At 50.6% G+C, this 25,471-nt stretch overlaps 1 protein-coding gene across 3 annotated transcripts; it reads right to left on the bottom strand.

Annotated features, from left to right (window-relative positions):
* Positions 1-865: 865 nt before the first annotated feature.
* Positions 866-22,081, bottom strand: ILKAP (ILK associated serine/threonine phosphatase). Of its 3 annotated transcripts, XM_032391501.1 has the most exons (12): positions 21,981-22,081; positions 14,666-14,731; positions 14,138-14,194; positions 11,363-11,482; positions 9,961-10,087; positions 7,702-7,808; positions 7,241-7,334; positions 6,874-6,961; positions 5,450-5,571; positions 2,503-2,622; positions 1,344-1,425; positions 866-1,158 (listed from the first exon to the last, which is right to left on the bottom strand). In XM_032391501.1, the coding sequence occupies exons 1-12, from the start codon at positions 22,033-22,035 to the stop codon at positions 1,015-1,017; spliced, it is 1,182 nt and encodes a 393-aa protein (XP_032247392.1). In that variant the 5' UTR covers positions 22,036-22,081; the 3' UTR covers positions 866-1,014. The 3 variants fall into 3 exon arrangements, with proteins under 3 accessions (XP_032247392.1, XP_032247473.1, XP_032247560.1); XM_032391582.1 differs by lacking the exon at positions 14,666-14,731; XM_032391669.1 differs by lacking the exon at positions 21,981-22,081 and having other exon boundaries at positions 14,643-14,712.
* Between the last annotated feature and the right edge of the window lie 3,390 nt (positions 22,082-25,471).

Genomic DNA, 25,471 nt, shown 5'->3' with positions numbered 1-25,471 from the left:
TGAGCTGGGCGGGGGCCCGAGAGCATTAGCAAACAGCCTCTTCCCAGGCAAGGTTTTAGAAACTTTCATCATCCTGCGGCAAACTCTACACAAGGCCTAGGAGCCGCTTTACTGAAATACGATTACAGCGACCGTGTGACCTGTTTTCTACAAGGACTCGAGAAGTACTTTATTCTTGTATACGGGCTAGTTACGCACTTGTTAACATCTTTACCACAAGGGTCCCCCTTCCAAGTGTCCCCGCAAAGACCGGCCTCAGCCCGGCACAGGGCAGAGGGAGCACACATTCCTGAAACTGGAAGCTGGGGTTCAGAGGCCGTTCCAGACGGCAGCCCGACTGCTCAAAGCAGGAGCCTGCCCGCTTCCCACCCCCACCCACGGCATCCAGATGCCAGTCCCGGGCATGCCGGCGCTCCACAGTCCTTGGCCACACACCGCATCTACCACCAGTGGGGTTGAATCCGAAAGCAGCCGAATTCCATGCCGTTCTGGGAGGGCCTGCCCGAGACCCGCTACGCCAGACAGTAGCAGCTTCGTATCCCGTCCCCCAGCAAAACCTCGCATCCTGCTCAACGTTTACGTAGCCTTCCTTCACTCTGACAGCTCATCTGGGCAGGTTCCCACCTCAGTCTCCTCCCTATACAATGCCACTTCCCCAACCAGGGTCATTTCAAGGGCAAGAGAGCACAGGAAAGGTGCCAGGAACTACAAAACGCTGCACACTGAGCAGCCTGTGGGTCCCTATCACAGGCCAATCCGAGATGCCACCGATGGTTTAATAAGGAAGACCCAGAGCGTATCCAGAAACACACACAACCCCTGAAGGGTCAGGAATTGCTCAAAAGTAATAAAATAAAACACTAGGAAAAAAAAAAGAAACCTTTATTTACAACCATGGGAGTCCCACAGGAGTACACGAAACACACAGAATGTGCACACACACACGATGAACCTGTGAAGTCAATACCATGCCGCGCTCCCGGCCCCGCCGCGCCCTCGCTGCCCCGCCGGCCCTCACGGGGACCCTATCCGCACCACCATCACGGTGACGTTGTCCGCCGAGCCCCGCTGCACCGCCTTGTTGGCCAGCCTGTTGCAGGCGGCTTCGTAGCGGGCGTCCACGGTGGGCTTCCCTTCCCGGCTCTGGATCTTCTCATCCTAGCGGGCAGGAGAGGGTCCCCTGTCACCCTCCGAGACGCCATCTCCACGAGGCGGCGCTGTTCCCCAGCCACCGTCAGAGCAAGGCAGTGAGTCCCCGCGGGGGAGCTCACTGGGCAAACCGCCCCAGGCCCGCACCCCAAGCGCAGCTCCCACAGCTGGTCCTCGCTGGTGAGCTCTCTTACCTCCAGGCAGGACAGGATGAAGTTCACCGCTTCTTCTGGCGTGAAGACCTTGAAGAGGCCGTCACAGGCCAGCAGAATGAACCTACAGCACGGACGAGAAATATAAACGGGCCGTGGCAGCAAACCTTATAAAACAGCGTGACGATGGAGATGAGATAAATACTCGAAGGCTAAGACATGAGCTTCCCCACAGTGTTGAGACAGAATCCTCCTTGTTTGTTCATTCTCACACCCAGGTCCTGGTTTTCCTCCTCTGAGGGGCACTCATCCAAAAGTACTCACTGATCACACGCTGTGCCTGGAACCCAGCAGGCACAAGGCCGGGCAGGCTCCCACCCCCTCCATTTTGGCGACATACCCCGAGTGACCCGTCCCACAAACCCACGACGACGACCCCAAGCAGGGGCGCTCGCACAGTGCACACAACAGGGGGCCCGGGGTTCAGAGAACCAGAGGGGCTGGTGGAAGCGTCCCAGGCCCCCAAGGTTGGTAAGAGCACAGTGGCCACGCGGGCCAGAGGCACGAGTAGAGACTGGGCAGAGGCCGAGCAGGCAGGGCCAGGGGGAGGCTCCCTCGCACAGCACAGGGGGCAGGCCTAGCAGGGGCTCCTCACCGAGGGCGTCCCCTGGCTGTGGCCGGGCAGGGCGCCATCTCCGTGGGCAGCTGAGCACGGCCACCTCTTTCTCCACCTAGCCCGGCTCTGCTTCAACACCACCCCTGGTTCTCCATCAAGCATGAGCTAAAATTCAAACTCCTCAGCGCGGGACTCAGGACCCTTCCCAACCCGTCCCCAGAGCACCTTGCTGTCACTCCTCCATCACTCTCCAGGACTGGCATCTGCCTGGCCTTCTGTCCCACTGTCCCACTATAAGGGCTCTGTGGGTTTTCCCTCTGCCGGAGAGCCGTTCTCCTTCCTCCAACAGGGATGTGGCCCAAGTCTCCCAGAGCACCCCACACTCCCCTGACACACGGTGCCGGAATCACCCACTCACATGTACGCTAGCCTACCAGACTGGGGAGCCCCCGGGTCTGTCCGTCCTGCCCCGCCAGGCCCGGGCAGTGCCCCTGACAGGGCCTCCCCGACCCACACCAGGTTCAGGATCCAAACTACAAGTCCGGAAGAGAACAAGACCCTGTGCCTTTGCTGGGGCGCTGTTACCTGTCATTGGGGGTCAGCTGGCAGCGTCTGATGTCCGGCACCGAGGTGACCCCGCAGCGCTTGTACTGCCCGTCCCCGATGGAGCGCGACACTTCCAGCACGCCCAACACACGACCGTCCCTAAAATGAGGGAAACACAAAGACTCCATCTGACAGATCACGGGTTCATGAGACTTCCAGGCAGGTCTTCCGGGCAGAGCGAGGGATGGAGCCTGTGGCAGCTGCCTCATTAACCAGCACGCTGCCCCTGCGCACTTCGTGCTGCTCGTCACCGCCCTAGATCAGGAACGTCCCTGCTGTCCTCGGCGCCCCAGCCCCGCAGCACCCTGACGGAGCAGCCCGCAGCCTAACCCGCTGATCTGCCCGCAGCCAGGCTGGACTTGACGGGACTGGGCTGGGGCCTGGCTTTGCTTCTGTTTTTTGTCCTAAAGCTCCTTCAGGTGATTTGAGCATGCAGCCAGGATAAGAACGGCTGGACTAGACTAGAAGGATTTGTATTTACACCAATTCAGACCTGGAAAACCCCTGGAAGCGACTAGTCCCAGATTCTGAAGCAGGTTTTCTTTACATGGGCTATGGATAGGCTTCACTTTAAACTGGATTAATTGTAGTATTCTGCACATTCAACTTCTACCCGTTCTATTTTTAAATGAGGCATCCAGAATCGGGAGGCGACCTCTAAACAGGATGCGTGTCATTAGAGTTCTCTGAGCAGGGGAGAGAGCCCTGGCTCGGTGCCCCCAAGAACAGTTCTGGCGGGCCTACGCGCTACGCGAGCTTGCAGGCCCTCAGACCTTCACGTGTGAAACCAGAGAAGCCACACAACAAGAGACCTGAGTGCTCGGCAAACCCCAACGCTGTTCGTGGAGGTCTTTGGAGGTTTCCCAACGGACGAGAGCTCTGGAGAGGCGAGGCGGATGGACGTGTGTGGTAGGAAACGCCTCCCTGGCCTGGGCTGCCGCGTTGGGGTCAGGATCCAGCATGGCCGCCGGCACTTCACCACAGCCACAAAGTCACCCTCCCAGTGGGCACAGACCTGCTGGCATCTACAGACAGCTGAGCAGTCTTCTCGAGTACTATCAGTGAAAGGAACAGCGAGAGGGGCCAGAGGACTCAGGAGCAGGGCCGAAGCCCAAAGGGCGGGGCGTCTCTCAGGAAGCAGCGCCAAGCACAAGCACCGTGAGAACCCAACGAAGGGCTCCTTCAGTGACCAAGTGACGAGGTACTGGGCGTGGATCCCCCCCACCTGAGTCACGAAGCTGGCTTGTTTCAACAAGACTGAGTGGCAGGTCCCAAACACCCGTTCGTGCCGCAACCCGGTAGAGAGAACACGAACGACTCCCGAGCCGCACCACAGAAGCCAGCACCGTGCTCCCCGCCCTGCTGGAGGGACAGGGGACAGCGGGAGTCCACGGAACCGCGGACCCAGGAGAAGCCCGCCATCTGTATTTCAGAGCACGGCAGGACAAGCTGACCGCACTCTGAGTCCTTCAGGACCGGCTTCCAGAGGAGAGGAAATGCACACAAGCCACTTCATGACCCACGAAAAATGCAGGCCAACGGGCCACTGGTGACCCCACACGACCGCTGGCCTCCCCTGCCGGCCAGCCCGAGTGCAGCCAAGCGGTGACCGTGCCACACGGGAAGTGGGAGGAGGTAAGGCGGACGCTGGGTTCAAAGACCCTACAAGTAGGTGGGGGAACAGGGATCTAGACGAGGCGGGCGAGAACCCAACCCCGGAGTCCTTCCTTCCCGCGGCTGTCTGCGACCAACCTTCACACAGGCCGGCCTCACATGCGCACACAAAGCTAATAGGGCAAGACGTTAACTACTGAATCCAGGCGGTTGATGTTTTACTAGTTTAAATTCTTTTCCGAAAAACTTTCAAACGAATGCTTTAATGATACAAGTGGAAGGGTGTGGAGAAAAACACCCAGCAGGCCAGCCCAGGCCTCCGGTGAGGGACAGACCAGAGCCCGGCCCTGCTGCCGTGAGGGACCCATCCCGAGCCGCACTGTCCAGTCACGTCTCTAAGGCACCCAAACCCTGCTCTTAATTTTGTGCAGAGTGGGAAACAGAAAATAACTGCCAGCCATAAGACTGTCAATGTCAAAATCTCTCCATGGAGTTCAGGCAAAAGCAGAATTTTAAAGTTCTAAGAAACTTCTGAACAAACTCAGAGTTCTGACTGCTCCCCAGAGAGCCCCCGGCACCACCGGCCAGAACCCGGCTCGCCACAGTGAACGACGGGGACGAAGCTGCCGTTCCAAGGACAAGCAACTACAATCTTACAGGGATACCTTACTGCTCTCTCATCCCAACGCAACATAATATCCTAATGGTCAAGCTGTAAAATGAACCAGAAGACACTCTGGCCAAACTCCTAGCACAACGTCCTTGAAGGGGAATTCTCCTGCGGTCCAGAAAAGACGTTCGCCTCCAGCAGCCACCTCAGGGACGCGGCGGATCTAAACCAGGGCAGGCACGCGGTCGTCAGAGACACCCGGGGAGGTGAACCGGGGCCGCAGACAGAGCCAGCCAGGCAGGGCCCTCTGTGCCAGGAAGCCCAGGGATGCTCAGCACGCGCTACAAAGACCTACTGTCTTCACCACTTCAGATCTCCTCTCTGGAGAATTTGCCTACAACTGTAGCTTATTCAGAGTAGCATTTAAGAAAGTTCCTAGGCACAGAGAAAATGTTGCAGATGGAGAACGTGAATTTGAGGCAGGCTTCCTCTTCTGCGAATGCAGGGAGCCATGTTTCCGGTACCCTCTTTTGCTCCCACTTGGACGTGATGTGAAATCCTACAACATCCATTCACCTGCTTCCCCAGGTTAGACCTCGGACAGTCTCATCTCGCTGCAGACTGCATCACATGGAAGGTTCTACCCGACCACTCCCACAGGGGACAGCCCACCTCCCCGGAGTGCCCGCCAGTCCCCGTCACCTGACGTTTCCTCCAGCCTTCTGTATTCTCATTCGCTCTTCGTACTGTGTGGGATTATGCTCCTTGCTGAGGCTTAAGGCTGCATGCTTTTGACTCTCCTCATTAAAACGACACAGGATTGCCTGGGAACATGGAGATTACAACAGTCAGGAAACTCAAAGTCGCCAGCTGAAGACAAAGCTTAACCATGGACTTTCAGATTCCACCTCCTGCTGACAAACACGAGTTCAGAGGCTCAAGCAGCAGAGGAGCGTCCCGGCAGCCAGGGAGAGAAGCCCTGCTCTGCGTCTCCAGTCTGCAGCTCGCACCGCTGGCTGAGCACCGTGCCCTTCCCCCGTGGGCTGCTGTCTTCTCGCCTGTGACACAGAGAAGGGAGGCCCCTGCCGAGGGTCAAAGCCCCTCCAAGTGGCACTATCCCATGAGTCTACAGGAGGCAGACATGGGGGCGGAGGGCGCCGACCACACTGGCCTCCATGTGCCCCACCGTCATGTCTGCCGCATGGGGACTTCTGGGAAAACCTCAGACTTCCAGAGAAGGAAGCCGAGGCCTGGAGAATGGGTATCGTGCCTACAGTCACGGAGCAGAGCCAGGAGCAGAGCCAGCAGAGCAATGCGGATCTGACTCCAGAGGCTTTTTTTTGGCTGATTTTACATGTTATTTGTTACATTACTTAGCCTAAACACATGTGCACCTGGGACCATCTACTAGAAAATCACCAGAATATAAGACCCACTCGTGCAGGGACTGCCTGTGATGTTCACTGCCGCACCCCCAGGGCCGGGCATTTATTTAGAAGTCACTCTGTGATGGGGGTGGGAGCAGCAGGTCAGCAGACGCCGCCTGAGCGTGGGAACGGTCACTACGGCACTGTGACTGCTGACGGAGCGCAAGACTCGCTGCAAGAGGTGATGGAAATGACCGTCGGGTTCTGAAGGGGAGCGGGGGGCCCTGACTGTAGGGTGCCGCCCTCCAGCTTGAGGTCACTCCCCACAACTGGGGCTGGGATACGGGTGTCACCATGGGACATGTCACAGTGGGAAACTGGGTTTTCTTCCCTTGGCCATGTGGCCTGGGCTCTGGACAAATGGCACATCACCTAGCACTTCTCCAACTACTTTTGACTTTTTCTGAAATCACAATGACTTTGGGAGGCAAGGGTTACTGTCTGAGGTCAGAGAAACGCAGCTGGGAAATACTTAAGCGCCTTGCACACCAATGGCCCACAGCCCCGAGATAGGCATGCACACACACTGCCCAGGGCGTAAGTGTGCCAGAGAACAAACTGCCTCGAGCGTGGCTGCCGGTCCCCCACCCGGATCGTCGACTCTGCAGAGGCCCCGGCAGCAGCCCCACAAGACAGACTTCACCCCCGCCGGCACGTCCATCCTGCTGCACACTCGCGGGCCACCCGACTAGCACACACCCGACTATCTCCGAGGTTGGCGATATAGAGAATGTTGTCCACGGCCAGAACACACGTCGCGGTGGAGCCATCCTTCCAGGCAGGCTTCCTGCAGGGAGACACGTCGGAAGTCCAGTCACCACCAACATGCCAGCAACTTCGAGATGCACTCCAGAGCTGACTGGTCAGTCAACGTGGCAAGTTTCTCAACAACTTTCTTTTTTACCGTTTCAGATTCAGTTACAGTTATGAGAGCTTACTCAGTGCTAGGTACTTTTCAGACAGTGAGCACTAACATTCGGCTAAAAGAAGACCTAAAATGTGTTTAAGGAAAACCACACACAAACACATACCCACCACTCACATATCTTTATGTGGTCACACTTACTGGCTTGAAGCTTGTTTAAGAAACTCTTCATCAGTATGCTTGAAAGTGTCCAAAAGGCATCTCTTCACGGTTTTCTCTACACTGATTACATCTCCTATTACAGAAAAAACAAGACAACAAACTCTTAAGAGGAAATTCTCCTCTTGCTGCCATTTTGTTTTTGTACTGTGACCAAGAACATCTCTACTTCCTCGCCTGCAAGGCAGGCTCGTTTGAGTCTGGTCTACAGTCTCCCAAATACACACTCCTACACAAACATTCCACACAATGTGCCATCACGCAGACAAGAAGTCCTAGGCCAGCACCCTACTCGGCCACCACCTGCTCACCCCAGAGCCCACTCTCCTCGGCCCCACCTTCAGAGAGCCACTAAGGATTCTTTCCAATGTGGCTTATCTTCCTGATTTACACAAACAACAAACACCAAGACGGACACAAACCAATTTAGTTCTCAGTCCCACCTTTAGGAAACTTCCTGATTAAGTTCTGATGCAAATTCTGTGCAGCAAACTTTGAGGCTCGAATTCCTCCATGACCATCAAAAACAGCGAAATACGAAACCCGGGTACTGGAAGAATGAACTGACGGTTAATGAGATTTTCACAAAGATCACGCCTCCCCACTAAGACCTCTAAATCCTTTTTTTTTTTTTAAATTTTATTTACGAGAGAGAGTGCACATGTGCACATGGGTGGGGGGAGGGGTAGAGAGGGAGAAGCAGGCTTCCCGCTAAGCAGGGAGCCCAACATGGGGCTCGATCCCAGAACCTCAAGATTATGACCTGAGCTTAACTGACTGAGCTACGCAGGCGTCCCAAGGCCTCTAAATCTTATCTCAAACAGTGGGCATTCACAAGACAGAGGATGTCCCTTGGTAAAGACACCACATTGTCACAAATGAGAAAAAAGGACACAGCATTAACTGAGACAAATGTTGAAGTAACTTTGATGGTATTTTCATTTTTATTTTTTTTTTAAATTCACTGATTTAAGTAATCTCTACACCCAACATGGGGCTCAAACTCACGACCCTGAAATCAAGAGTTGCACGCTCTACCGACTGAGCCAGCCAGGCACCCCAAGTTTTTAACTTTTAATTTAAAAATGCCATGAAAATAGGGGTGCCTGGCTGGCTCAGTCAGAAGAGTGTGTGACTCTTTGATCTCCGGGTTGTGGATTTGAGCCCCACAATGGGTACAGAGATTACTTAAAAATAATAATTTAAAAAAAATTGAAGACTCACATTTTTTTTTTAAAAATCAAGATCTATTAACTGATCTTTCACTGAAGACTAGAACTTTTTTCTATTTAAATCGGATTTAGTTTTATAAGCTAACACACTGATAAAACAGTTACTGATCCAAGACAATAAAAAACATCTAAGAGAGCAGAGGGTAATTCCAGAACTGCTGCTCAGACTGATCCAACATCTAATTCTCGAAGCCCATCTCACCACTCTTATCCCTATTCCCCTTCCAGATTTTGCCAGAAAATGTGCATATATGGAACAAATGTCATTAATGATTTGAACTGTTTTGAGAAGAATGAACGAAAATGCCTATGAGAAATGACATTTTCTGTGCAGAGCTGCTTTTTCAAACATGGTTTGAGTTCCTTTTCAATGGAGACATCCTGAGCCATGAAAAAACAACTTCCTCTGGTTCCTAACCCTGAACCGTTCTCATATGCATGGTACTTGCTCAGTACGGTTTAGTGATCCCAGTGAGGTCTGCTCTCCTGGGGCTCTCCAGAAGTCCCTTTCCTGGCTTCAAAAGTAACCCCAGAGCACACTCCAGGTGAGCAAGGGCAGCCTAACAACAGTGAGCACATGTACATACACAGTCCCCTCCACGGAGGACCAGGTCCCCTGCAGGGGCCTTACTTCCTCAACTGGACAAAGGCCTCTGGCACCAATGGCTCAGCACACTGCATGTTAATGGCCACCTGGTGTCAGTTACTGAATGTAACCTACACATTACGTGACTATGGAAACCTGGTGGCATACGGACTACGTAATTATATAGTAGACAGCTCATCGTATGTGTAAATGTAATGCACGTTCACTTACCTTGGTAGGACATACCCTGATGTCCTACCTTCTGGTGGTTTTCCTCCATGCCTAAAGCTTATCCAAAGGCTTCATTTTAGTTTGTGCAGTTGCAGGGAAATTTTCCCTGTTTTTCTTCTCCTTGATGCCATTTCTGCTTTTTCTTCTCTTTTTGGGCCCTATTACGCTAGCTCTCCTTGATCCCATGTGCAGCTGTAATTAGCAGCTTTCCGCTCTACCTACCGGCTCACGGAATAAGAATATTCTCTGCTGGAAGCTCTTCAGATACTGATGAAGAATACCACACCCCAAAGACCCACAACGTGGAGACTCCTTTCCCGTTTAACAGGTTTCTCAGCTTCGGCAGGAAGGACATTTGGGGCTGGACAATTCTCTGCTGCAGGGCTGTCCTGTGCTCTGTAGGATGTTTAGCAGCATCCCAAGCCCCCCCAACCACCAGATGCCAGTTGCACACCCCTCCACGTGACACCCAAAAATGTCAGGGAGGGGCAGCAGTGTGCAAAATCAACCCCAGCTAAGAACCCCTGACCCCGAACCAAGCAGTCCCATCGATAAGCCATTCTTTCCAGTAAATACAACTGAACACGGTCCAACCACCCAGTCAGAACAGAGACTTCTGTGCCAACCAGGCTTGTCGGAGCATGGACACTCACATGAGGGACGACGGGGGCCTACACTCCTCCGTGATGTCATTCAGGATGACGTGGGCGTCCTGCATCTCCTCCCGCTCGCCCTTCCGCTCGGCCACATAGCCTTTCAAACCGAAGATCACTGAGGAGGCTAAGGAAAAGAGAACAAAAAGCCAATACAAAACTGTGCTCTTCCCTCCAGAAGCCCTAATCCCAGAGCAAATGAGAGGGAACTCTGGCTGTTTTACTCAGTAATGTCCTAATTGTGCACATAAAGAAACTGTACCCTCAAGCCATCTAGCTCCCCAGCTCCCCAGCTGGAACTAAAATCAGACCACTGTTGGACGAAGACAGTCTCTCAAAGGCTGAACAGCAAAGAGGAGGCAACAGGTGACGGTATGTTAGTAACCAACAGCGCCGGCTAAGGCACTAAGTCGAAGTACCAGAGCCAGGAATGTGCGTCATCCCGGACCGGGCAAGGAACTATGCGCACATCTAGTCTTGTCGGTAACTAAGGAGGGCAGAAAAATTCCGAGTTTAAGGAAATGCTAGTAAGTAGAGTTTACCCCAAATGCCCTGTTGGACATCTGAAAATATCGATTTCCATGCCTGAGGCTGGTAAAGAACTTGAACAAATGGTAAGACAGTTGCTTCTACTCTGCCTGAGGAAGAGAAGGATGAAAGAGCCCACGGAGGCACAGCAGTCTATTTATATGTAACAGCCAGGCTAAGTTTGTTTGCGGACACCGCAGGGCCACGTAACTACTGAGCCGCTGCTGGCAGGCATCATACTCCTGAGCTAAGGGCAGCGACGAGCTAAGCTGAAGACCCCGTCCTTACAGCGAGCTAGTAACCCTCTCGCACACCTGCGGCTTTCGTCTCGCACCTCTGCGGCATGGGACGAAGTGGGCTGGTACAGTGCGTGAGCACCCACAGCTACCTCTCTCTAACGGATACCTCTCATTTCTTCTCTACTCTGACAAGTTACATAGCTGATGACAAATTCCAACTGCTTTTTCCAGCCTCAGGCTCTCTCTTGGGACGCTGCCTACTAAGCTAGTCACAGAATTCAAGGTGCTCATCAACAGGCTGTGAACAGCGACAGGGAGTCAGAGAGAAAGTGGGTGCTCAATAAGCTAACTGTTCACTAGAGAAGATAAAGTCAAAACCACCTGGTGTTTTCACCCTTGAGGAACAAATGTAGGTTTTGTATCTGACCAAAGGTAGGATCACACATGAATGGGGAAAGTAAAGAGAGGAGGCAAAAGTAAATTTGGAAATCTGTTTGCAAAAAGGGAACCCTACCGGCTTCTTAAATATAGACACAAAAAGGAAGCGCCATAAATCAGAAAGCGGAGCTCGATTTTGCTCTGGGTTGTTTTAAAATATGAAGTCTAATACATTTGTTTTCAAACTGTCTGAAAACCTTTACAAACTTTCTTTTCCACAAGCTCTTCACTGCCATTCTTCTCTTCTTCGGGGGCTTTTCTCTTTGCTCCTTTCTCTTCATTCTTTACCGTCTGCGACATCGACGTGTCGAGAGGACCTGGACACAAGGCAAAGCCAGAGAGAGACAGAGCTATAAACTGGCAGGGAAGTCCCCAGACCAGGCCCCACCCCCGACCCGGGACACCACATGATGTGGCGCATGAGTAGGGGCAGAGAGGCAGGTGCCGTGGTCACGACTACGACCTCGAGGGGCAGGGCAGTGCGCCCGGGGAACCAGCAGGGAGGACCCCATCGCACACACACGGTATCTCAGAGCCACAGGCTCTTATTTGTAAACAGGGAAGTTTCCAAAATCTGCCAAGTGACACATCCTAAACAAGTCAAAAAAGTAGTAAGTGCCAAAAGGGGGTTAACATGAGGTAAATGTCAGGCTTTAGGAACTGTTGGTGTCGTGAAAGGCAAAACAGGGCTGCTGAAGCCATCCACACTTGCAGAGGGACGAATCCGTCCTCAAAGCCGACGCTAAGAGCGCCTGCAGTGCGAGCCCGTTTTGGGCAGAGAAAAGTCTCGTTTCAAGTCCCAGTTCTGCCACTCATGGAGGTGTGCCCTTGAGGCAAGCTACTTAAGTTTCTTCATCTGTGACACAGGGAGAATTCTGTCATCTCGGAAGGTGACTTTAAAACCGATGGGGACAAGGTATGTAAAGCATTTATCATGGTGCCTGGGTCATCACGTATCCCATGAATGGCAGCCGCTGTCCTAATAAAGGGCTCTATTCTCTGCGTTTCAGTATGAAGACAGGCAACCGTTACTCAACTAGTGTTTGCCAGACATTTCTGAGCACCGAGGAAGAAGGGAAGAAAACGTCCCTGCCCTCAAGAAGAGTCAATTACTTGCAAAAGGACAGACGTCTGCAACACGAGAACCTAACACACAAGTCCCGCCCCACATAATCAGGCACATTAACAGGGAAAATTTCACAGATGTTTCCAATACACTTTCCCCAGAGGTCTCTCCCGTAGCCTGTCACTTACTGTCGGTTCCAGCTTTCCCAGTGTGTATGTAAAACAATCTTCCTCTCTTTTAACTTGCAAAACAGAGACATTTTTATAGCTTTGTTGTTGACTCCTGATTGAATCACAGTGTAGCCAGAGAATGTGGTCTGTACATGAAATCAATTCTTTGTTGGGACTTACTTTATGGCCTAGAATGTAGTCGATTTTTGTAAATGGTGACTATGTCTTCTCAAGAAATCCAATATATTGGATGCAAGGTTAGATTCTATATCCGAAAAAATCAAGCTTGTTAATAATGGTGCTGAAATCTTCTAAGTTGTTACTAGTTGACTGTCTTTTGCCCTATGAAGAACTAAGACATAGCTATGGTCAATTTTCTTTCTTTTATTCAATCTGTTAAAAGCCCTGTTTGCACACATTAACTTTCATTATAAGAATACTGTCTTGGGGCGCCTGGGTGGCTCAGTCGGTTAAGCGTCTGCCTTTGGCTCAGGTCATGATCCCAGGGTCCTGGGATCGAGCCCTGCTTGTGTCAGGCTCCCTGCTCAGCTCGGAGTCTGCTTCTCCCTCTGCCCCTGCCCCTGCGTGCTCCCTCTCTCCCAAATAAATAGAATCTTAAGAAAAAAGAATACTGTCTTTATTAGGACTGTTTTAGCCTTAACTGTGTGAGAATGCTGTACTGTTTTAGTATGGGTCCACAGGCCTGAAAACCTGAGAATTCTTGTGTAAGATGATTATAACAACTTTTTCTAAATACAGGAAGTATACTAATTTAATCTACACATTCTAGACTAATCCTGATGATTTTTATGTAATGAATTAATAACACAAAAAAATCTACTTAAAAAGCAGCAAATGTTTCACTTGATGACATAAGGAAGGTTCTTACACTAGAAGATAACTGCATATGAAAACAGACAGCCTGCATCCCCCACTGTCCCCTCCCTCTGTCCTGTGCCCCCTGCCCTGCCCCCACTTGGGGGAATTCCACGTGAGAAGCTCTCAGTCATATGGAGTAACAGATTCATCACGGTGACAACGGACAGGAATCTGCTCTGCTCTTCCCTCTACCTAACTGGGACGTAAAGAGGAAAACACATTTACAGGAACAGGTGCAACCAATGTTAATAGGCCTGACAAAAATGAAATCAAATCAATAAAGAGATTCTTGAGAACGTGTAAGGATTGACTGAAAATAATCAACCAAAGTCTTGAATTTCAAGAAAATTCCTGCACATGGTCTGTACCAGTCACTAAACCAGTGTCATTCAGATTTCATTTTCTTAAGATCAAAGTCTTTTTAATGTAAGTGCCATAAAAGAGAAAACTATCGGGTTCAGGGATATTAAATATGTTGTAACTATTTCATATATTCAGATACTTCTGCTGAATATATCTGAGTTTGTCAGGGACAGAGGGAGAGGCATACTCTGAGATTTGTTGTTGTTGTTGTTAATAACAAAGTTCAAAGTAAATGATTGAACTCTTTAATTCTTAAAGTTATTTGCAAGAGGTTGAATTCCAAGTAAAAAATAATCACCAAAAAGTGACGTAGTATATGATCTTTTTGCTTCCACCTGATGGTGCCTATGTATTTTTTATTTTAATAAATCTTATGCTGTACTTAATGTCATCCTAAACCCTGTTAAAATCTATTAATAAATACATTTTACATAAGAATAAATTTTGTATGTATTATTCCCATCAACACACTGAATTTTTTCCCTACCACTTACCTGAATCACCACTGCTGGCTGGTGGGAGATCATCAAAAAGCAAAGGTCCCCCTGACCCTGAAACACAGCAGAACACTTAGTGAGCCCACAAAAGCTGGATGAGGCTCAAGTTTCAGAATCCATCCCACCAGGACACCAATGCAGGTCATTGAAATAAACTCAAAACCTCTCGTGTCAATCCAGTGGCAACTCATACTTCGGTAAATAATGTCTTGAACCTATTTTATTTTAAGGTCCTCTCAATTCAAAGGAAACAATATCTGCCTGAAAGAGTTAAATCTTATTTCAGCTAATAAAATAAACACTCAAATGAACCAGAGAAAACTGCTCAACATTTTTACGCAGTTCCTCAGGGCTAGCGACTAGCGGATTTTTCTGCCTTACCTGATGCCATGGATTCAAAACTTAAGACAGTCCAACACCTAAAACATCTGTGTGTTGAAAATGGGGGAAAGGGAGAAAGATTCAGACAACTACAACCCCAGGATGACACGTTGACACACACCTGGGAATGCCTGAAGACTGTACCTGAGTCAGTACTGCGGGCCGGAGGGAGGTCATCAAAAAGCAGAGGCCCCTTCTGAGCTGCTTTGCCTAGAACACAGAGAGCCTGCTTAAAGAGCATTCGGTCATCAGCCAGGACAGGTGGTCAAAGGGGGAGGCCTTCTGAGATGTTTGCTATTCAAAGTTTCTCCTCCTAGCTGTACCAAATTCTACAAAGTATCTTCTCAGTAGCTATTTAACACAGAAGTTCGCTTCCAACAGTTACAATCAACATAAATGCAATGAAACACGACCCAATGGGTGCCACTAGATATTCTGAGGAAAACAAATATTTTTCTCAGTAATTTCATTCCTGCAAGCAGCAAACACTGAAAAACCCTTTTTTAAAAAATGAATCCTGGGAAGAAATATACTGGTTCTAGAGCAAGAAAACAATTATTTGGTCCCTCAAGATAAAACGTCAAAGACAGAGGGATCTCTGTCTGACCAAAGATCTACAGTCTTAAAAAGTCTGATTTCAATAGCATTCTGAACGAACCACCCACTAGAATCTCAAACAATGAGCACAGAGAAGGTGAGAGGCTGACGGAAGCAAATCTGCGTGAACTTGGCATCCCCAGCACAGTGCCCACTTAATTACTACCTATGGAGAAAATGAGGAATTTCAGATACTCCAACATAAACTCAGGAGAAAGCCAGGGAAATTTTTTAAATCTAAAAACCTGAAGATTTATACACCAAGAGGACTGGTCTTAAATGTTTATTCAATTGTCCCTTTCCACATAAAATTTAACCACCGTTCTTCATTCTCCAGCTTTCCCAAAAATTTCTATTTAAGCTATTAAATATAGGGACTGGTACACAGGAAATGGGGGAAACAAAGGGCTGAAGACGTAGGCGTGCACATTCCCATCCTATGAAGTTTGTCCCACCTCTTGTTCCTCAGAGTTCAAGTACAGAAATGTACTCATTTAAAAACCAGTTCAACTGTATGCTCCAAAAGGCTCATCTATATCGACCCTTTGCCTCTAGGCAGAAATGAACTGGGTATCAATTCTACTCTTTTTTTTTTTTTTTAAGATTTATTTATTCATTTGAGAGAGAAAGCGCACGTGCACAAGCATGCGAGCAGTGGGAGGAACAGAGGGAGAAGGACAAGCAGACAGCACCGAGCGCAGAGCCCCACAGAGGCCAATCCCACGACTCTGAGACCACTGACGTTAGGCGAAATCAAAGTCGGACGCTTAACCAACTGAGCCACCCAGGCGCCCCCAATTCTACTCTTTTAAAAACAAAAATTTAGGGGTGCCTGGGTGGCTCAGTCGGTTAAGTTGGGAAAGCTCAGGTCTTGATCTCAGGGTCGTGAGTTTGAGCCCCGTGTTGGGCTCCATGCTGGGTGTGGAACCTACTTAAAAAATAAACAAAGAAACAAATAATAAAAACAAAAATTTAATTTAAAATTTAGAAACTCCTTCAGGAGTTTTTAGGTCAAAAGTACCTTAAATACCTTATAAATTCCTGATTTAACAAAAAGCAACTCTTCTGCTTTACACCCTAATTCAAAATGGGAAATGTCTACTCCATTAAATTATACTGTTATCCCTCAGGATTCTAAACAGACTAAGTAACTGCAAATACTTTCATTTTCCTCACAAGTGACATACACACTCTACGGAGGTATTCAAACAGCAGCATCATGAGGACATTAAATGGCATTTAGAACAACCATTTACTCACTCTGTAATCCTCCTACAAGAATCCCTAATATTCTCGCAGGGCACTTCCAAGAGGAACCCAAACCAAACTGGGTCTAACCATCAAATGCCCATTCTCCTCACAGACTGAAAACTGTATGGCACGATGCAGAGCAAGCACACTATGTTCAGTGGGGCCAGAGAGCCGGGCTTCTTGGGGAGAGAGAACATTACAGGGAGGAGGCCAACCTGAAGAGCAACCAACCCCTGGGTCAGGTCAGATTTTAATTTCCAAATTAAACTACCCATCTAAATCAGGTCTTTCCCCTGCCAATGTCCAGTGGGGGAAGTCCTCCTTCCCAGGCAATACATTTTCAGCTCTTACAAGCATTTGTCACCATAGAGCTTCCAGCTTAGCACCAGCCTGGCCTCTGTCCTTCGGCTACAACTCTGAAATAGTGCCCTGATCTGAGCACCATCCCCAGACAGTGGCCCATTTCCTCGTGCCGAATCAAATGAGCCTCCCCGCTTCTCCTTTCTCACTCTGGAATACTGTGAGTGCTACTTCAATTAAACACAACGAGATCTTCTCATTTTTGGTGGTTACAACTGAGAACGGCTCTTAAGAATAATTAACGCTGCCTGCCTGCCAGGCACTGTTCCAGGGCTCTCTTCGTGTTTCCAATGCACTAAATCCTTACAGCAGTTTTATGAGGTGAGTACTATTATTGCTGTTCCTCACTGATGAGGAGACTGAGGCCATCAGGTGAAACTAAGGGAGAGCCGGTGAGGAGCGGGCAGTCAAAGCCAGGCATCCTTGTTTCCGTCCGTGCCCTTGCGAGGCGCCACACTGCCTCCACACACCGTCTCATTTAACCCTCCGACAACCCTACGAAGATAATCCCAAGGTTCTTGATCTCTGGAATACTTTTTGCATCATTGAAAGGATCACTTATAATAACTTGTATTTGGATTCTTAAAAAAATAAAAATAAAAATCTGCGGGGCGCCGGGCTGGCTCTGTCAGTAGAGCACGCAACTCTTGATCTCAGGGTTGGGAGTTCTTGCCCTACACTGTGTGTGGGGATTACTTAAAAATAAAATCTTAAAAAAAAAAAAAATCTGTAGGTGATAGATGCTATAATGGAAACGTCTGATTAGCCAGAACCTTACATTCCATTTTGGATAAAGAGTAATCCAAAGTGATGGGGGTCATCAGCGATAATTAGACAAAGTATGACTTTGGGGAAGTAGGGTAGCAGCTGAGTGTTATGTTCCAATTTCTTTTAAGCTGATGCACTTGTGTACACGCATTTTACTTTTTAAGAGGCAGAAGCGTACTGTACACCACATTCTCCATCTACCCTTGTTCATGTAAGCCCTCCGGGCATGTTCCAGGCCAGCACATCTGGGTCTAACTACTCTTTCCAACAGCTGTGTTCTGTTCTGTGTGGGAGGCCCTGCCACACACATGTCCAGTCCCCTCACTGATGGGCATGCAGGCTGATTCCAGTTTCTCGCATGACAATAATGCCACAGTAAACAACCCTAGACATCTATCCCTACTGAATCTGCTAGACCGCTAGGTCAAAGCATATGAGTGGTTTGAATTTGACAGATGTCCAAATCTGTTTTCAAAAAGTGGTGGTAATGTCTACCCCCAACACACTTTATGAGAATGTCCATTTCTCTCCATCTTCACCACCATGATGCCAATTTTTAATCTGCTGGCTGAAAACATGATGCATCAGTGATTTGCTACTCGTTTCCTCAGTGACTGAGGAAGCTAAGCACTGGTTTCGGCTGACTGGTCATTTGCATTTCTTCTTCCATAAACTGTCAGGATACAGCCTTTGACAATTTCAAATGGGCTACCTGTCTTTTTCTTACTGATGTGTTTGAACCTTTCATTTACTAGGGATCATTGGTAATGTGTACGAAATTTTAAGACTTTATTTATTTAAGGGCGCCTGGGTGGCTCAGTCGGTTAAGCGTCTGCCTTCAGCTCAGGTCATGATCACAGGGTCCTGGGATCGAGCCCCGCATCAGGCTCCCGAAGCACAGTGGGGAGTCTGCTTCTCCCTCTCCCTCTGCCCCTCCCACCTGCTTGTTCTCTCTTAAATAAACAAAATCTTAAAAAAAAGAGGGTTCACATCCCTCAGAGCTATTAAAAAATTAGAGATGATTCAAAAAATTTATTTATTTATTTATTTGAGAGAAAGAAGGATAAATAGACTCCCCGCTGAGCAGGAAGCTCAATGTGGGGCTCCCATCTCTGGACCTTGGGATCACGACCTGAGCTGAAGGCAGACAACCTATTGAGCCACTCAGGCGCCCCTACAAAATTATTTTCTGTTTGTCTTTTGCTTTTGTGGTATTTTGCCCTGCAGAAATTTTTATTTTTACATAGTTAAATCCATTTTAATTCCTTAAGAGTTTTTTCTTGCTTGCCCCTGAAGTTTTACAGTTAGTGTTTTTTTCTAGTATCTTAACCTTTATTTTATATTTAGATCTCCAGGGTTTTTCTGGAAAGAAATATTTTGAAGATGGCCTACCATGCAGTATTTACTTAGTTCTGCCAGCTGACCACCAGTTTTAAAGTATAGCGGCGTAGCAACCTCGTAAGTGAAAGAACCACCCTATAAAACTGAAACCAACTTATTGTCAGAGCAACTTTAAACCAGGACACCTTTAACTTGTTTGGATTATCAAGTATAAGCTGTTGATCTTAACGACATCAAGGTAGCATTTTAGGAGTATGAGAGAGCAGAGAAGTTTCATTCCTGTCTGATACGGGCATACTTCCTCGTTTAACTCTCTACATACAAAAACTTGAGCCACTCAGCAATCAAATCTATAAGTGCTGGTGTGAAAACTACTCATTTAACACAAAATCTGAAACGATTTAATGCGTTCCTTCTACATTTTTCTTCAGACCATAAAAATTAAGAGGCTTGCAGGCAGGAACATTAGATGGAATGTTTAAAACAAAAACCAAAGAACAAAATACACTCGATGTGATCTGAGCAGTGGGAAAGTTCCTCCCTTTGGACACTCACAAAATCCAGTTAAGAGTGCATGTTTTTTCTTTTAAATAGCCGTTAAGGTTAACAGCTCATACACTAACATCTAAGCACTAGCATCTACTAAGCACTGACCACGTGCTACACCTGCGCTAAGCACCGAGCATGCAGTACTCTAACACGTGCTAACAGTAGGAGGCGCCAATCCTACTTTAGAGATGTGGGAACAGTCACAGAAGAAGGCACTTAGTGGATGTGAAACCAGTTTGATTACATGTCCAAAACCACTCTTCTCTGAGACCGTGAAAATGACTAGGTCCTTATTGCTCCCTGCCTGAGCACCCGCACATCATGTGTGAGGATCACGATGGTGCAGTTTTGCTCATCTTCCCATCCACTTTATGAAACCAACCTTATTTTCCTTTCATTTACTCCGTTTTTAATTTTATCAACCAATATCATTGATTTTCTGAAACAAAGTATGGCATTTAAATTAGTTTTTCAAAAATCACAGTTTTTTCACAAGATCATGAAATCAGATTCTGGTTTTTTTTTGTTTTTTTTTTTAAGATTTTATTTGACAGAGAGCGAGCACAAGTAGGGGAGCAGCAGAGGGAGAGGGAGAAGCAGGCTCCCCGCTACCGCGGGGCTCGGTCCTGCCCGAAGGCAGACGTGTCACTGACTGAGCCACCCAAGCGCCCCAGGTTCTGTTCTTGTTCAAATGATTGTTTTAACCTGTTAAATCTCATTTGGTCGGTATTAACTGCCTGTCAAGGTAAGTTTGGATCCCAACTCTGTCACTCACTTTAGTACTTATCCCGCTCAGCTTCCTGCCATCTACAAATTCAGAAAGCATGCCTTCTTTGTTTTTAAAGCTATTTTTAAAAATACACTCAGCCAAGCAGGCCCTGTGACAGCGTCAGTGCCCTTCCCACAAGCAGGAAGCAGTTCACTAATCCACTTTCCAGGGAACAGGGGTTTAAACACTGCAGCCCCTCTGCTCCCCTGGCATCCCAGGCAGGGTTGGAGATGCCCCCCGCCCCCGACTCACTGTGTTCGGTGGCAAGCTGCCAAATACCAACTTGTAAGAGTTAGGAGTTGTCAGATTTTGTATCTCATAAAGGGTGCCTTCTCCTGAGCAGACAAATTAATTCCGGGTAAAAAGTAATGGAGATTATTTTTTCTTTAAATGATAGGCTTACAGGCACATCTGCAAATCCAAACTCTGCCCCAAACATACTCAGAGAGAAGGTATACTCCATCGACAGGGTTAAAAAAAAAAAAAAAAAAAAGACTGCATACACAAAGTAGAACAATTTTACCCTCAACTAGAACAATTTAGCAAGTGAATGGCTCAGAGACAGTTATTTAGATGTTTCTGCACCATCAGAACGGTAAGTGGGCGAGAGTAAGTGCCATTACTGGGTATAAGGGCTCCATAAAGACTGGCCCGGCCGTCCACACCTGAGAAGCAGAACCCAAGCCCCGTGCAGGGCAGGACCAGCCGTTCCTCAGGGCCAAGTTCACCACTCCTCCACCCTGGTATGCTCGCACAAACCAGAGGGCCGAACGTGCCCCCACGCCGTTCCCTTGCCTAGAATCTCTGCAAATCACGTCAGAGGCCCCATTCCAGCACCGCCTCCTTCCGCAGTCCTCCTGGACGGCCTACAAGCATCACTCCCCCAGGCACTCCGCGTTTCCCACAGTCCGTAACTTTGCCAGTTGGAATCACAATCACTTGCATTCAGATATAAGCTCTTTTTGCAAGCCAAGGCTGGAGCTTGTCCCCTTCCTGTTCCCTCCAACAGCGGCTTCCAAAACCTGGGTCTCCAGACTCCTGCTGCGCTGGCCGGTCAAAATCCCCTGGGGATTTAACAACACACATTCAGGACCCTACCTTGGAGGCTTTCCGATCCAGGGGACGGAGCGGAGCCTGGAAATCTGAACTTGTTCTTAAAGTTTTCCAGGTCGTCTGCCACCAGACAGGCTCAGAAATGCGGCCCTGCGGTGCAGCGTCCGCTGAACGTCCTGCGCGGGGAAGTGCTAGAAGTCCCGCACAGTCAAACCCGCAGCGAGCCCTGCGCACTGGACACACCGCGCTAACAAAGGCCTGGTCCCAGCTGCTCGTGCGTGGAGCTCACGCACCCGCGCAGGCCCGACGCGCAGCGGACGAGCGCACCTGCGCTAGTGCTGCTGCCTTTGCGGGGCCGCGGACGCGAGAGAAAACTGCTGCGAAAAGTCAAATCGTAAGAGCGCGGAGGCCGAGCGCTCCCCTCTGGGCCTGACACACCAAGGATGACGGCGGCGCTGGCCGCGGCGTCGGGGGTAAACACAAAGCCACCTGCAGCCCGAACTTGCAGCCCGGCCGCAGTCACGCCCGCGGGCCCGGGCCGCCCTCCGCCGCCGCACGTGCGGGCCGCACACAAAGGACGCGGCGGCCGGCGGCCCGCTCCCGCGCCCGCCCCCACCCCGCGCGCAGCAGACATGGCGGAGGCCCGCCGCCGGCCCCGCGCAGGCCGCGCTCGCCCCCGCTCCGCCCCGCCGCCCGCCTCAGGCGCCGCGGGCCTCCAGGCCGCCGCCGCCCGCCCTCCCCTCGCCGGCCGGCCGGGCGGCCACCGCTTACCGACAGCCGGGCGCGGCGAGCGCTCGGGCTCCGGCAGGTCCCCGAACAGGTCCATGGCCGAGGCGGGGCGGCGGCGGCGGCGGCGGTCGCGCAGCCTGCGGGCGGCGGCAGCGACAGCGGCAGCGGCGGCGGCAGCGGCGGCAGCGGGGCGGTGGCGGCCCGGGCGCCGTCAATCACCCGAAGGCGGGCCCGAAGCACCACCAATCGGCGCGCGGCGTGGCGCGGCCGCCCCAGAGTCCTGCGCGCGGGCGGGCGGGGCGGCGCGCATGCGCGCAGGTTGCCTTCGCTTTGGGTGGGCGGGGGCGACGCCGCGGCCGCCACGTTCCCTGCAGGCGGCAGGGCCGGCCCTTCCTGCTCTGGCTTGGCCGGCATCCGGTTCCTAGAAGGCCGGTGTGGCCAGAAATGTGAGAGCTTAAGGGGCAGCGTAGCGGGCCCCGATGTCCGGGAAGGCGTTCGGTCCCTTCGTCCTCACACCGCCTCGGCAGGCCCGCATTCCTGGCCCGCTGTAGAGACGAGAAGGCGAGGCGGCCCCGGGCGCTAGCACCGAAGCCCGGGAAACGGTGCAGGGCGCTTCCGTCGGCCTGTCCGCGCCAGTGCGGGCTGGTGGCGGGCGGGAAAGAGGGCGCTTCCGCGAGGTGCCCCGGAGAAGCCGCGGGCGAGGCCTCGGCGTCCTCCTGCTGGGTGGACGCAGTGAGCCAACGTGGACGCCAGCCCCCGGCAGACGGAGAACACGAGACCACTCTCATCGTGTTGAGCGCACACGGACCGAGCGTAGTCCAAGCCACAGAAATGAGCGAACCTCCCTCGGCCCTGCCCAGTACGAGTAAGCTTTGTCGGGGCCTCCTGCCTTTTGGATAAGCTTGATTAAGGCACCCCGTCCCGGAATTCCCTCCTCTTCTGACACCCAGTCCGCAGCAGAGCCCCGCAGAACTACCTACCACACAGCCCAGTCCCCGAAGCACTTCCCAGCATCCCCCTAGCTAGGTGTCCCCGGGCGCTGGTCTCCGTCGCTGCTGGCGTGAGTAAGAAACCCAGCTTGTTTCTGGTGAGATGTGGCTTTGGGACTCTGCAGGGCCCAGCAAGCCTCCATGCCTCTCTTCTGCGCCGCGCGTCACTCAGCACTGTTTGAAACCTCACTGCTCCCTCCTTACCCTCTGGACGGGGCCTGCCTCCTCCTCACCGCGGAAATACTCTAACAATACTCACAGTCTCCCGTTCCGTTGCCTCTCGTGCACAGGGCGGCCGACCGGACCCCAGCTTGACCTCACCACTTCTCCAGAACAGTTCCTGCTAAGGCCTCCAGTGACTCCCACTCTGTTGCTAAATGGAACTGAGCTTTCCAGTCATCTTCCATGAATCCCAGCAGTATTGGCAATGGTGGCCTCTTTCTCTTTGGCTGTGAGACACATCACTCTCCTGGTTTTATTCCTGTTCTCTGGCCGCTCCGTCTCTCTTCATCCACAGGCCCAACGCCTTCTGCCCAGCTACTCCTGGATGGAATTCTTTAAGACTAGATCCTGGGTCTTCTCATTCTGTACCCCTCCCTGGACAATCCCATCCACACTTGGCTTGAATTACTGTTCATCTGAATATGGTTTATTAATTTATATTTCCTACCAGCTCCAGATCGTGAATTCAAATAAGTACCCACGTGATACCTCTTGGATGTCTCAAAAGTGCCTCAAGTTCAACGTGTCCCAACTGGAACCCTTCTCTCCACTCCCCACCCCTACCCCCTTCAATCTATTCTTCCTGGGTTGACACAGCCCTGTGCTCCACCCCAGAACTCCTCTATGGAAGAGAGCCTCCGAGTGGCCCCCATGATCTCCATCTCCTAGGATTCAACCCTTGTATGGTCCCCATCCCTTGAGTGTGACCAGGGCCCGTGACTTGCTCTGGCCAACAGAGTCCAACAAAGGTGTCAGGATGTATGTGATTATGTGGATGTGATTCTTTCACACAGGTCTGTGACACCCATCCTGCTTGGGGAACCTCCCTCCCTTGCTGGCTCTGAAGAAGCAAGCCACCATGTTGTGGAGAGGACCACAGTGAGGAACTGAGGATGGCTTCCAGGTGACAAGTCAGCGAGAATCTCAGGTTTTCAATCCAAGAGCCCACAAGGAAACGAATGCCACCAACAGCTGTCTGAGCTTTGAAGCAGATCCTTCTTGTTGAGCCTCAGACGAGAGCCCAGCCCCTGGCCAACACCTGACTGCAGCCTCGCAGAGGACCCAGTTGTGCCCAGACTCCCAACCCATGGAAACGGTGGGATACTAGATGGATGGGGCTTTAAGCCGCTAGGTTTGTGGTACTTTATTAGGCAGTGGTAGATGCCCAGGACACCCTCCATCACCAAGTCCTATCAGTCGTATGTCCTGAATGCCTTTTAGATCCACTCCCTGACTCCCTCCCCCACCAAGTCTGTGTCACTGAATCACAGCCTCCAGTCAGGCTTCTCTCTCAGAACGTTGCTCAGTCCCTCATCCTTGTCTTTCTCTTGTCCCAAGATATTTTCTCAGTGGGTCCCTTGGCTTGGTATGTTCTCCTTGACTCCCTTCTCCTGGTTAAATTCCATTCATTCCTCAGATTTCAGCGGAGTCATTCATTCCTCAGGAAAACCTTTCTTGAGTGCCCTAAGCACGATCCCCCTTTACACCTCTCCGTTAGAGCTTTTGTCCCCGTCACAGTTTTACAGGTATTTGTGTAATTACTTCGCTCATGAGCTGTATCTCCCATCAGAATGTAAGCCAGTAGAGGTCAGGAACCACGTTTGGTTTTACACATAACCGTACCCCCAGCACCTGGCACGTAATAGCTGCTCATTATATTGGATGAATGAATGAGTATGTCCGTTTTTGAAGCTCAAAGTGCATGACACAGCCTTCCTACCTCAGGAACGTCCAGAAGGTTGGAGCCAAGAGCAGTGCCTCCTGTGCTGGCCCAGGACTGCCCAAACTGAGTTCGCTATTTTGCTCTTAGAAAAAACATCCTAATTTCTGATTTTAAGAATGTGAACTGTCTAGGGACAAGGAAGGTACCTGCTGTCCCAGGACATTATCAGCTGCCTGTGTGGCAGACGGTATTTTCCCAAGTTTGCTGCAACAATATCTCCCATCCCTCGTGCTCTTCTAAAATGTATCCCTGCCACCTTCCATCAGGAGGTAGGCTGCGCGTCCTCTCCCCTCGAAGCTGGGTGAACTGTGACTGCCTTGGCTGTTAGAGAAGGACAGATGTGCCGTTATCTGATCGCCAAGGCTCGGTCATAAAAGGCCATGCAGCTTCTGCCTGCTGCTCTGGAGACACCTGCTGGGGAGTCGGTCACCAACTGTGCTGGAGAAGTTCCATGTCGGCACAGAATTCAGCAACACAGGCTGAGCTCGCAGCCAATAGCCAGCGCTGGCTGCCTGCCTTGTCAGGTGAGTCATCGAGGACATCCGTCCCAATGGAACCCTCAGATGACTCCAGCCCCAGCCAACATCTGACTGTGACCT

This window comes from Phoca vitulina, unplaced genomic scaffold (genome assembly GCF_004348235.1).
Source record: "Phoca vitulina isolate PV1807 unplaced genomic scaffold, GSC_HSeal_1.0 scaffold1, whole genome shotgun sequence".
NCBI classification, from domain to species: domain Eukaryota; kingdom Metazoa; phylum Chordata; class Mammalia; order Carnivora; family Phocidae; genus Phoca; species Phoca vitulina.
This window is presented reverse-complemented; position numbering and strand designations above follow the sequence as displayed.

Bases quoted from the DNA above. Each gene is read 5' to 3' on its own strand.
- ILKAP (XM_032391501.1), bottom strand. From the start codon at position 22,035: ATGGACCTGTTCGGGGACCTGCCGGAGCCCGAGCGCTCGCCGCGCCCG. The intron at 14,732-21,980 runs GTAAGCGGTGGC...TCTGTGTTCTAG, and splicing joins CTCGCCGCGCCCGGCTGTCG to GCAAAGCAGCTCAGAAGGGG. The intron at 1,159-1,343 runs GTAAGAGAGCTC...CCTGCCCGCTAG, and splicing joins TCATCCTGTCCTGCCTGGAG to GATGAGAAGATCCAGAGCCG.